This window comes from Hoplias malabaricus, chromosome 13, assembly GCF_029633855.1.
Source record: "Hoplias malabaricus isolate fHopMal1 chromosome 13, fHopMal1.hap1, whole genome shotgun sequence".
NCBI lineage: Eukaryota > Metazoa > Chordata > Actinopteri > Characiformes > Erythrinidae > Hoplias > Hoplias malabaricus.
The window spans coordinates 26408066-26421788 of NC_089812.1; the positions used below are offsets into that span (position 1 = coordinate 26408066).

Below are 13723 nucleotides of genomic sequence, written 5' to 3' on the forward strand. Positions count from 1 at the left end.
TTTTCTTTCAGACATTCATCAAATCAGAGAGCTAGTCATTATGGCCCTGATTAAATCGTTCAGCTATACCAAAGTCTAGAACTAATCAAATGAAGTAAACAAGTACCTTTAGCACCTTAGCATGAACACAGAGCTAACCTGTGCAGCCTGAACCCATTGGCCACAGAGGAGAGGCAAAACAAGACTCTTCACCAATTTCTCATAACTTAAAATAACCATATCCACCTGTTAAATGTGTCAGCTATAAAATTAGAACCCACCTCCGCCTATCTTTTCTCAAACCAGCATGCCATTTAAAGATAGCCATCCATCTTTTCTTTCTCTCTCTCTCTCTCTCTCTGTAAGATGACCTGGTTTGGATTGCTGCTCTAGCATTTGGGAATCTCCACTTGCACTGTAATTCAAAACCTTTGATGCTCAGTTCAACTCAGCAATATTTGTGCAGAAGGCCGTACCCTCAGCAAACCAGCCATTTCCACAACAACTAATTGAAATACTGAGCTTACATGGTTTTAGTTCTCCTGTCACCATAGACTGTTTCTTTTCCAGCACTAAAGTAAAGTATCTGAACTCTAAACAGGCTTGTCATTAGGGCTGAATGATTTGTTGAAAATATCTATCTGCAATCCCTCTCACTAACATTGATACTGTGGCTTACAAAATGACAGTCATCACACATTTGTAAAATATGCATTGGCCCTATCACTTACTATGGTGATATTTTCCATATTTATCTTGGTATTACTGCATTTGATGTTATTTAACTTCCATACTTACTTAGTAATCCTAATATCCTCAAAAAGATCTATCCTGGGATTGATTGTTTCTCTTAAGGTTACACCAAAAATTATTTTTAACATTATTGTAAATATTAATCAGACAGAGATTTATATAGGACAAAACGTCCTTTTATCTCTGTTTTGAAGCACCCAGAAAGTGACATTTCAGTTTTTTCAGATATGATATAGTACTCATGTATACCACTTAAATCCGTTTCAAACATAAAAACAAAGACCTTTTACATACTGCATCTGAAAACAAGATCAGCCAAAACAAGCTTTGGAGCTATCACACATGAGCATAAGATCACCATAATCAATGTCAAAGGTGGGCTTTCAATCACTGGGCTATGCTTTTTCTGGAAAGATGAAGCATCATTCAGTTTCATTGAGGTGTGATGGAGTGATGTTTTTGACCCAAAACTAAGCGTCCAATATCAGTACCTGACCTCACTAAAATTCTTACACTTAAATCCTCATAGAAATATTCCAGGAACTAGTTCACAGATAAGGAGGAGCAGGAGCTCTTTCTCAAGCAAATGAAACAACTGAATGCCTTTTTATTACAGAAATGCTGGATAAGCTTTTGGACATATATTCTGTATGTATTTGTACCCAGTGGCCAAAGTGGGCTATGTATTAACACACTCATTTAAAATGAACACTTCCTCTAAATTAATTTAAAATCAATTAGACAAAACTGCTGTACAAAATATCAGTTACCACAACAATCAGCAACAGTCACCACAATCAATTGTTATTTAATGGAATGTCATTTTTAAAGAACAATGATAACTGCATGAACTGACAGATCCTGAAAGTATCTTATCACCGGGTGGGGGCAAATGCAGAGGTCAAGGAAAGAGCAATGCACTATTTTAGCTACTGTCAGTCATATTTAGAACTGATTTAATGGTCCGATGCTACCAAAACAGGATTGGGCTGTACTGGCCAACCCACAGCTATATTCAACCAACTGCTCCAGGCTCTGTCCAGACACACTTACCCAGGGTTACCTGGACACCAGGCTGCTGCTACGACACAAACAAAGCTGAACACCAGGACTCATACATAAATAATGACATCATCTCCTTATCAGTCACCTTCTTGGGTTGGCCTTGGCAATAACAGAACTCAGATACAGCAAGTAAAAGCATAATGAAAATCAACTATGCATGGGTTGATATCAAACTGTGTACACACAAAACTTCTCAGAATGTCATTTACCAAAAGAATAGAATCCTCTAGATCAGCTTCACAGGAGCCTAGAGTCACCATGTCTAATGCTAAGTGTGTACCAGAGGTATATAAAGCCCCTTAGCATTGGTTTTTGGAGCACAGGGACAGCGTACTTCAGAGTGATTTTACTTTTGGAGCTCTGCCCAGTACATAGGGAATGAATTCAAGCAGCATTAGTGATTCTGAACTAATCTTCCAATATCAGTACCATGCATTTCGGTGTTTCAATATCTAGTGTTATGTCTTTTTAGAAGTGCAAAGGCTGTTATTGTTGTTGCCCTTAATTTTACAAGAAATGTTATTCTAGGTGTCATCTACTTTTGATTGTACAGTGCCTGTGTGTGTAGACGCTTAGGGCCTCCATGGCTCTCAGATATGCAAACTGTTAGCGTCAGCATTCCTGGCCTATCCGGGCTCTAGCTGAAACACAATAGGCTCCTTCCAACAATAGAATCCGGAGCCAGCCGTACTTAACCCAGCACTGGGAAGTTGCAGTCACTCAGTTTATCACCAGCACAAACACTATGCTTTCACAAAAGCCACAGGATCTGTGGAGTGCTAAAAGTATTAACAGCTCCATTAGATGATTAACCACTGCTCACATACAGGAATAAAAACTGAGAGGATAGCTCTGTGAGAAATACAATTTTAAAACAAAACAGACATGTTTGATGCATGAGCTGTGAATATTTCGTTTTCCACTGGACTGCAAGAATAATGCCTCTAACAAGCAACAGGAACAAGGATGCATCAGAATTTCAGCCAAAAAATGGGTCAGATTTAAAAAAAAAAACAGGCTTTGTATGAACAGGCTAACAAAATGTGTCTAAACTCCAAAGCTAAAAGACCTTTAGCATTCCTGAGCTCATCAGCACAGACTACAATATAAAATAATTCACAGTGCTTTGGATGACTAACTTTTGTTTATAGCTGAGCAGCCAACAAAATTGTATTCTTACAATGCCCTTATATCATTTTTAGGGATTGATAGGATGTGCTATATCAGTACAGTGTTCCTATATGTTCCCTGAATGATATTTCTTCAAATTAATTTTCATTTCAGTGCATCATTTAGCTTATGTAAGAAGTATTATGGTGCTTTTAACAGACTCAGTTATATGCTTTCTGACATGGAATTAAATTATTTTATGAACAAATGTCATATGTTGTTTGTAGTTGTTATGGACAAACATAAAACCTAGCGTCTGCTACCTTGAAGGCTTGAATTGGCCTTGAAGTGTGGTCACTGCTAGTTACTAGCTTCAGAACTCAGTGTCCTACTCAGAGAGTTAAGGTGTAATTAAAACATATACTGATCCTTCAGATGAGTCATTGCTAGATCAACAAGTAACAGAATCTTTTATCATTTAGCATTAAGCAAACTTACTTCAGAGTAGTTAAGTAATCTTACACAGATTTGTTTATGTGTTTGTTTAGACTGTGTTAAACTATAATAAGGAGACTAACTGAAGCCATTATGAGTTTTGGTTTTCAGCTAAAATAAATACTTTGAAAGAATTGATGCAAAGCAAAAATAAACAGCTATCAATTCTATCAACCTCAAAAACACTGTAGTTACAAGCAATCATGACTTCTGCAGATCACATTAGAACTGTCCAAACTGCACATAATTTATGCTACATTTTGGATTTACTGTTTCATATTAGCTTCATTTGCTGTAGGAAACTAAGAAAGTAAACAACAGACAGTGAATTTGTGAGATGGATTCTCAGTAAAACAGAGAACGGAAGAGTACACAGTAGCAACACCCCAACACTAAATAGATGTGTTCTCCAAGTGCTGCCTGCCTTTCCTGTGTGATTTAACAAGCTTAGTCAGGTAATTCCTCCCTGCCAAGCTTTCAGACCTGGTGGGAAGTGTGTGTGTGTGATTAATGGTACCTAAACAAATGTGTAGAAATTCACCTGGATAATTTCAAAATACAGCTCCTCGTGGGTATATTAAAGCTGCTTTTCACAATTTTTAGCTCAAATATTTGAATGTGTCAGTTAGCTCTTTTTGTGATATCACAGCACAGGTTGCTTTTAATAGATTTAATTCATTTACAGGTAGTTCCAAAGCTCCATATTATTTGGTTATTTGCCAACCTCAACCATAAAATATTAAAACTTCCGAAATAATGACTATACTTTGAATAGCCCCACTTGTGAAATAGCAATTTCCTGTACATTTCTCTGCATTAAAATTAGAATAACGAAAGAGTTTTCTAAAGTAATCATCGATCACATAGACTCATACCAATATTAATATACAATTGACTACACCTACCTTGTATACTGTAAAGAGAATAATCGTGAATAGTAAGTGTCCAACGAAACATCTCTAACATCCTTAGAGAGTATAAATGGTAGTAAGAGTGGGAGAGAGATGTATGTGTTGAGAGAGAGAGAGAGAGAGAGAGAGAGAGAGAGAGAGAGAGAGAGAAATGTCACTTGATGGGGGCATGTAGTTGGTTGATGTTTCGGATCAGTTGAGCAGTTTAACTCATAAGTCACTAATCCAATAATTCTAACTGACAAAGACATGTGTTGAGCATGCGTGCCTGAACACACACACACACACACACACACACACACACACACACAGGTCTAAGACTGTTTAATTTTTACCTCACAATTGTGAGCAGGGGAATAAAGCTGAGTAATGATTAATAATGTGGTGACAACAGGTTTACGATATTTAACGGGAAATTCCAATTTAATTTTCAAGAAGTATGCTTAAAAAATTTGTAAGAAATAAAATTAAATACATTTAGGGTAGCTGATGTGAAATGTTGCACAGTAGAGAACATGTTTGTGCCTGAATGGCTTCACAGGGGCCTTGACATGTATCTAAAGAGATGAATGGGTGAATCAGAGCAAGATAAATGCTGACCTCCATCACTCCATCCTTCCAGACCTGGAGTTCAGCCCTTCTCTTTATAAACCTATAGCTGACAACCCCCAGCTCTTCCCTTTGTTCCATTCCATTAGCCCTCTCTCTCTCTCAGCAGTAGGTTTATTAACGTCTATGTAATAAACGTGCTTAAAAAAAGAACGCTTGATTGTTTTCTTGCAACTCCATGTAACTTTAATATTTTGTAGCTCGTTCCTCGTTCAGTTATAGTTTTATCTGCACTTAAGTCACAGGAGCAGAACCCCCATCCCCTCACCACTCTCTCCCCATCAAGAATTTCAAAACAAAATGTGTTTGATGTACATCTTTTGATTATTTCACAAAGAATCACAATTAGTACTGATCTAGACCATTTTAGCTTGGTGTGTATGATAGTATCTCAGTGTAATCTGTACGGGTAATATTCACACTACAGTGTGGAGTGTTCTAAAGGTACTAGGTTACTGATTTTAAATGGCAGAATTTTCCTCATTTGACTCTATTTGCAAGTGAATATTGTTACTATGAATATTCCTACCGATCAGACACTCCCAAATTCTACATTTTCTAGTTTATATTTTGACATTAGCAGAAATGAAAACAAAAAATTTGGAAATCGACATTCGCACCTAATCGTCCCGTCAGTGCATTGTTTATTTAAGTTTTGGTGTGTGACGTCTCCAATCCCATATTTTTCCTCCTGTAGGTCAGGCTCAATTTTTGAGCTTTGAGAAATACATCCAAGGAAGGCACTGCATTTCCAGTTTTACTCAAAGCTCATATAGTCTTTTTTTTTTGGAACAAGCAAATAAAGAAATAAACTAAAATTTAAAACATTTAAACACATTGTAAATGTTACTACTAAAATAAATGAATAAATAACATTAAAATATAAAGACATGTTTCCAGACATCTTCTGGGAAATAAATAACTTGTAATTATACCCATCTAGCTGGCACTGAGCAGGATTAAACATATGCATGTCTGCTATTCTACTGGCTTTGTTTTTGTATAATAAATGACAGCATGTGTGTACCGTGGGAGGTCTAATGACTGACTTCAGTGCATACTGACACCAAACTTAGCAGTGTCGCCTGTCCCTGGCCCCTGTCCTGTGCGCGAAACAGATCCACGGGAGCAGCGAGAGCGCAAAAAACAAAAAACAAACAAAACAAAAACACTAGTTTCTACACTCCTCGGAAGTAGAATGCGTTGTGAAACCTGGAGCATCACACCGTCTGAAAACAAGAGCTGTTTATAATTTACTTCTCAAAAGGCGACGTAGCTGTGCTCGAAATCAGGCAAGAGTGAAATGAATGGGACTTACCTGCTCTTCACTCCGGTCAGCTGTGCGAGTATAGAAGCTGCGCATGCGCACTGGGCTTCGGGTGGCAGGGTGTGAAAAGCCCTTTTAGGGCGAGCTTGTGTGTGTGTGTGTGTGTGTGTGTGTGTGTGTGTGTGAGAGAGAGAGAGAGAGAGAGAAAGAGAGAGAGAGATGGGAGGTTAAAAATATCTCACCATAGAAGTGGTCGCTGGGCTCGTGGCATTCCATGAAAGACTATGCCCACATCTCAAATAGCTGCTCCCTATATAGTGCACAACAAACTGTCCAAACTGTGCATTTCTAAATATAATAGTATTGTAATAGTAGTCTAAAAATAATAATTTAGTATTCAAAGCCCTCTGTATTATCTCCTATTTTATAAAACCTTCACTGCTTGTGTGCTGTAGGGAACATGGAGTAGGCAAATATTTGAGCCCAAGTGTCATTTCTAAGTCCGTTTAGGTCAACTTTGAGTTATATGTGTGCATATTATCCTTTTGCACTTAGCACTGATCTTATGTCAGAAAAACTATTTGACATACTAATAAAACGTTTACATTTAATTTTTTAAGTGTTATGGAGCTTATATGGAATCTACACTGGGATTTCCCAAATTTTTCGGTCTATCACAATCAAATAAACCCCTCATTGCACTCAGCGGTCTCTAGGGGACAAAATCTTACTGCATTTGAACAATGGACCTGAAATTACACATTTCTGTCAGCTTCACACGGAAGGCATGTGGTGTTTTAACAGTTGTGATGTCACTAACCCACTGATGTCAAACACTGCCATAAATCCTGTTGTGACTGGTTTAAAGTAGGGCTGTTCAAACTTTCTGTCTTCTGGGCCAAATTGCAATGTTTGTAATGGACCAAATGTCATGTTAGTGCTAAGTTAGAAGCCTCCAACGGTGCAATAGTGCCCCCGTTTGGACACAAACAATATGAGCAAGAGTGTAGATGAACAGATCTGATTCACAATTGAGCCAATGCGTAATTACGGAGCCTCTAAGGTGACATGGTGGGTTTATTTAGCAAGTTTTGGCAACTATATAGTATTTTGAGACCACAGAATAATATATTGAGGCCACAAAAATATTTTGAGGCCACAAAATAACATTGCGGCCATAAAATTGTATTTTGAGGCCACAAAATGACTGTGCACCTGCCTTGTCTTCACCCATTTTTGCTATTTGATTCTCCTCCATATATCTCTCCCGGAGAAAATTATCTAATTCGCGCTGCTTTTCCATGTTGTCCATGAACCTCAAGGCAGTCTGCATTAACATTAACCAACTGCAATCTGGTGTTAGACTTAATCTCAAAGGTTAGGTGTGTGGTTGTTCAGCTGCTATGCTAATCAAACTTGTGTGCGTTGCCAATGCAGGTCCCTTGGTCCAAGCTTCAATATATTATTTCATGGCCTCAAAATACTATTTCGTGGCATCAAAATATTATTTTGTGGCCTCATATAATATTATTATAAAATATTATTTTGTGGCCTCATATAATATTATTACAAAATATTATTTTGTGGCCTCAATATAGCAAAATAAACCCACCATGTCACCTTAGTACATAAGCATGGAGGTGAAAGAAGAGTATAATTTATTTATGACAGTTGTATATAAGAATTGCATGCGTAAGTTAGACAAATCAGGCAGTGACTTACTTCTTTAACTTCAGAAGAGCTATAAATGTAGTCATAATGATGAACAATATTCATAATAAATATGATCTCTGAACCTAAGCCTTTATTGGCAGAAAATGTGAGAAACATACACATGTAAAAACAATACTGGTTTAGAATCTAAAAATTGTACACTACAGTCATGGTGTATGAGCAAAAAATAATAATAAATAAAATAAAATAAAAGAACTGGTCTGAAAAGTTAATGATAACAGAATCACAGTGAAAATAGAAGCACAGACGTTGTAACTCTTAAGGTTTCTGTCACATTCATCTTAGATTTACATCAAACAACATAAAACACTATTTTAACAAACGTTAACAAGAATATAAAACAAAGAACATGAAAAATGTCTTAATAAAATGTCTATTCCAGCAGCGATATTTTATCCAATTTAATGCAACAAGAACCAAAACCAAACCGTACTGAAGTTCATTATTAAGCCCAAGATGAAATAGATTTAAAAGCAGTTTGTAATTTAGCATTAATGCCTTAAGCTGGGAAAACTTAGACAGTTTAACCTACCCCTGACATTACTTAGGATATATATGTGTTATTAAGTTAGTAAAAGTTTCTCAGTGCTTTGTTGTCTTTAACAGTGTCGCTTGTTTTCTGCTCTATGCTCAGAGGACTGCTTTGGAGCAATTCCATGAGCATTTTTATGTCACACTGATATTACTTTAAAAAATAACCTCAAAGGAAATCCCTAGAGAACGCACTGAATGGATGTCATTTTAGTGGAAGATAACGACAGCTTGAGGTTTTGCATCAGTAAGTTAAAACCTGTTTTGGGTGTTGAATTTTACATCTACAATTAGAGATTTAAACATACTCACTCTAATTAAAATGACCTGTTGGCTCTAACTATGCTTTATAATATTTCATATGCTAAATCAGCTATGAAATCATTTTTCAGATGAATACCAAAACAGAGCATACAAAACAGGGATATTTAAACAATTAATACAGGGTATGACTGGTCCAAACCCAAGGTACATTTATAAATTATGTGATTGACTCAGTGAAATTTAGAGTATTTCAAAGTATGTTTAAATATTTTATTATAGTGTTATAAGAAAAAGTGAAATGACTTGGGCATTAATAAATGTAATTATAACTGTTACTTCATGTGAAGACATAGAGCATTAAACACCTAGTTTGTGTCACCTTTACTGTGAAAAATCTGATCTGAAAATGGAGCATTGCATATCACACTTTGAATTAAGATTTCACATCTTTTTACAGGTTTTAAAATATGGAATGCCTTTTAATGTCCTGAGAATATTTTGTAAAGTCCATGAGCTTCCGTATTCCAAAAACTAGGCATCACATTAACACATCACTCTTAGCAGACTTCAGGCTGGCTGTGTGGGAGGCACTTAACCCCCACTCTCTTCATTCAACTCCTCCCACTTCTCGTCTCTGTCATCTCTCCTGTCCCGTGTATGAGTATGGAGGTTAGGACCCTGACAGGAAAGGATGGGCTAAAGCGTTGTATGCTGAGATGCGGTTGCTTGGATTGAATTCTAGACATTTCTATACAGGACACAGGGAAGAAAATGGCCTGGTAAGATTAATGGTCTTCAAAGTAGAATAAAAGCATTGCCCTACTGTATATGTCGCTCCTACACAGGATCATTTTGAACAGTAATGGACTTATTTACAAATAGCACATGGGAAAATATATATCAGAATCAATGCAGTGATTTCCATACGCCAGCAAACGGTCAAACATTTTGTTCATGTGAAAGTGATAAACACACCTTAGCCCATTTAGTTCACTGAATCCCTTTGTTTAGTACTGGATCAACACTTACGGTTAGGAGGTGGTTCTCCTCTTGAGTGAGGTTGGGTAGCAGCTGTGAAAGTGGCTCCTTTCTGGCCCAAGCAGGGTTAAAGTTGATGGGGCATTCCTTAGGCCAGTCCTCTTTTTCAGGCAAACCAATCACCCTTTAGATATAGTGAATCATAGCAACAAGACACAAACTCTGATTAAAAAGAGCATTTATTACTAACTGGATTTAGGCTAAAGCTAGGGGCACATCAGAGAGAAAAATCTCTACTTACTCAAAGATTTTCTGCAGCTGCTGGTTCTCAGTATATCCACAAAACAAAGGTCTGTGGAACAAAGGAGAAAGGCCAAATGTGTTGACAAAGGTTTATGCAGTGTTTTTTTAAAACTACCCGAATAATAGCAACCTTTTAACAAACGTACAATTCACAGCATAATGATGAAGGTTTTTTTGGGGAAAAATGTATCAAGAAGTGGAAGAACTGCATGTGTACATGCAGAGGTGTTTTAGAAAGTGTGTGAAGACTGGATAAATGAGTGGGATCCCTGTTCACAGCTCTCGTCTCTTCCACCAGTTTCTGTCAATGAAAGTGAAGTCATCTGAGCTCTGAGCACTGCTAAAATCCTCAGTGGCATCAAGGGGACCTGTGCTAGCTCACCTTAACAGGAACAGTTCTGCAAAAATGCAACCAACACTCCAGATATCCACAGAGGACATGTATCCCACCTGCAGTAGCACCTCTGGAGCCCTGTACCACAGAGTCACTACCTAAACAAATACAGACACACACAGAAAATATGGTCTCGCAGATGTTCTGCCTAAAACAAAGCTGAGGATGGTGTTTTATACATCAACATCTTGATTTAATTTACTGCTCCATCTTAAATAAATGTGTGTGTGTGTGCAATTCTGTGCACCAATTAATATCAATCTGATGGGATACAATATTTATTTAACATATCCAAACATGCATTTTGATACAGTGCCCAGAACATGTTGGAACGCACACAGGGTGTCAGGGCGATGTGGTAAGTGTAGATCCTGGCCAGACCAAAGTCAGCAATCTTCACCTCCCCACGGCTGCTCACTAACACATTGGCTGGCTTTAGGTCACGGTGCATAATCGCATTTGTGTGGAGAAAGTCCACTCCTCTCAACAGCTGCTGCATTATGTCCTACAAAGAAAACTACAGTAAACCAAACTGACCTTTCAAATCAATGTTACATTGCATTCAACTAGTTACTATCCTACAAGCTGCAGTTATATATATCTAAACTGCCTATAATTTTACAGTCATATGCAGTCTGATTAATGAATGTCAGTACATAATTTAGTTGATGAAAATCAAATATGAATAAATACATTATTCATTGTATAGTAGAATTTAGATCTATTTTCATTTAGAAGGTCTAATTTGACCCAGGTGTGCTCAAATCTATGCATACAACTGATTGAAAATACACACAGTCGGTGTTGCACTAAAACTACATTGATAAAACAGATTTTCCACTCACCTTTATTTTGGATCTGTCCAGGCCGCTCACTGACACTTTGCCAAGGAATGATGACAGATCCTGATCAATGTATTCAAACACCAACATCAGATCCATACTCTGCTCCTTCACACCAGCTGATACACTCAACAATCTTTAAACAGACCACCTCTATTAGGACATATACAAAAATCATCCATTATATTTTGACCACCTCCTTGTTTCTACAATTGTAGTTCTGCGTTACAGACTGTAGATCTATTGATCTGCATAAAGTGTTAGTCTCCTACCACCCTGTTCTTCAACGGTCAGGACCCATCGTTCTCAGCGACGACGATGACGTGGTGGTATTGTGTTAGTGTGTGTTGCACTGATACGAGGGAATCAGACACAGCTCAGTGCTCGAGTCTTAAAACCCCTCAGTGCCACCGTTGGACTGAGAACAGTCCATCAAGCAAAATGATATAGCCAACAGCATCCTGTGTGGTCCTGACAATTTATGAACAGGGTGAAAGTGAGCATGTAGTTGTAGAACTACAGTGTGCTCCTATTTGGTAAGTGAAGCTGAGAGAACGGACCGTGAGTGTGGAAACAAAGAGGTGGTCATAATTTTACAGTTGATCTGTGCATACAATACAAGTCAAAAAGTTTGTAGACAGCCCCACTATTTAGTAAATTCAGGATCAACTTCATAATCTGTATAGCCATAAATATGAGCTGAAAATAGTATGAGACGTGATAATTCATTGCCAAGTGTCTGTATGAATGCACCCATCATTGAGCTGTGGTGAAGTGGTGTTCTGTGAATTGATGGAGCTCTATCCAATAACAGGGATAAGATGGAGTTATCCAATCATCCGACACATACAATCAAACATACATAGGAATATTACACTACAACGCATTGGGTATATGTGGGAAAACATAAAACCTAACATTTTATGAGAAAAAAAAAAGTTGTTCACTTTTTATTACTTAATTCTTTACCTACTTGACTATGTTGGGGTGGTCGAAGTGCTCTATTTTCCTCAGCAGTGCCACCTCTCGGATCATGACCTGCGGGACTCCGGCGTTCGGATCCGCGGGCAAGAGAAGCCTCTTAACCGCAACGAGCCGTTGGTGTTCACTCCGTTCTCTCGCTTTGTACACTCTCCCATAGGCGCCTTGCCCTATTTCTGCTAATATTTCATAGTCGGAGTTCTCCCAATCGCTTCTATCCATGGCCTAATCTCAGAAAAGCGTAATATACCAGGAAAACACAACAAAACACAAAATTACATCGTGGCCTGCTAGCTCTTGCTGCTAGCAGGGGTGGCGGTGGGAAAATATTTTAATGTTAGCCATTATTTGATAGTTATCGATTTATAAATCTAATTTTAGATAGATTTGACCTTTTAAAATAAATTCGGGAGGTGGTTAGTTTAACGCTACAACCTGTTGGACGATGGCCTTTACGTAAAAATGGAGAGAAGGATTAAATATTTTATTAATGATAATTATACTTAAAAAAATAAAGTATTATAGAAAAGTTCAAGGAGTCAAGTATTTTCCACTAAATGTCCATCTTCATTTATCACATATTTACAGGCATTTCTGTTTAACAGCTCAAAAACACCCACCTTAAGTTTAGATTTTATTATTTTTGATCAAGTTACTGAGAGAGACGATGCTTTCCAAGTTTCCCACCCCGGGACTGCACCACCACCAGAGAAAACTACCTTTCAACAAAGGTCAAAATGCAAATATGGAATTGCTTTTCAGTACCGTCCCAATACATAAACATATTTCTCTGACACCTTTAACGTTTAAGTATTTATTTTATCAGACTCTATACGGTTTTTTTGCACTATTTTCAGAATCACAAGAAACAGTAAGACATTTTAGTTCAAACCTTTACAACCGTACTTCCATTAACTGAACACTAGGCGATATACACGTATTTTTTTTTAAAGAAACAAAAAGTGCCCGTTTGTAAGATGTTAAATTTTTTAGGCCTGGAATAATAAAATACAGTTAACTCATTTTAACACTCCCAGCCCTTGTATGTCACGGATTACAAACTTACCTGCTAACAATATTCCTTGTTCACCTCCCAGCAATGATGAACTATTTTACTAGTTCTAGTTTTAAACCTTATTTAGTCTGTTAGTTATCAGGTGCTAACTCAAAGTTTCAAAGAACATAAGTTGAAGTATCTAACTTGAGGCTGCATTGGTATTCGAAGACCTGTGGGATTTGAAATTTTGGCCACAAGGCCATGGCCCGAATCACCATCTTCTATGCTACTCTTTATCTACTCTCCCCTTCATTACATTTATGGCATTTAGCAGACACTTTATTATTTGAACATAATTAACACCATTATTAGATGCCTGAATATTTTACACACTTGTTGCATTAATCTAATTAAAATGACACTTTTTGGAGTATCTGACACAAATCAAATCATGAATTAAACAAATGTCTACTTTCATAAAAAAGTGTTTTAATATAAAGACCTGTTCCC

The 13723-nt window shown here is 37.3% G+C and overlaps 1 protein-coding gene across 3 annotated transcripts; it reads right to left on the reverse strand.

Annotated features, from left to right (window-relative positions):
• Positions 1-7992: 7992 nt before the first annotated feature.
• Positions 7993-13493, reverse strand: cdk21 (cyclin-dependent kinase 21). 3 transcript variants are annotated; one of them, XM_066642428.1, is made up of 9 exons: positions 13283-13493; positions 12837-12931; positions 12209-12441; positions 11239-11371; positions 10731-10898; positions 10382-10491; positions 9998-10048; positions 9748-9880; positions 7993-9466 (listed from the first exon to the last, which is right to left on the reverse strand). In XM_066642428.1, the coding sequence occupies exons 3-9, from the start codon at positions 12436-12438 to the stop codon at positions 9389-9391; spliced, it is 903 nt and encodes a 300-aa protein (XP_066498525.1). In that variant the 5' UTR covers positions 12439-12441; positions 12837-12931; positions 13283-13493; the 3' UTR covers positions 7993-9388. The 3 variants fall into 3 exon arrangements, with proteins under 3 accessions (XP_066498525.1, XP_066498524.1, XP_066498527.1); XM_066642427.1 differs by having other exon boundaries at positions 12837-12935; XM_066642430.1 differs by lacking the exon at positions 12837-12931.
• Between the last annotated feature and the right edge of the window lie 230 nt (positions 13494-13723).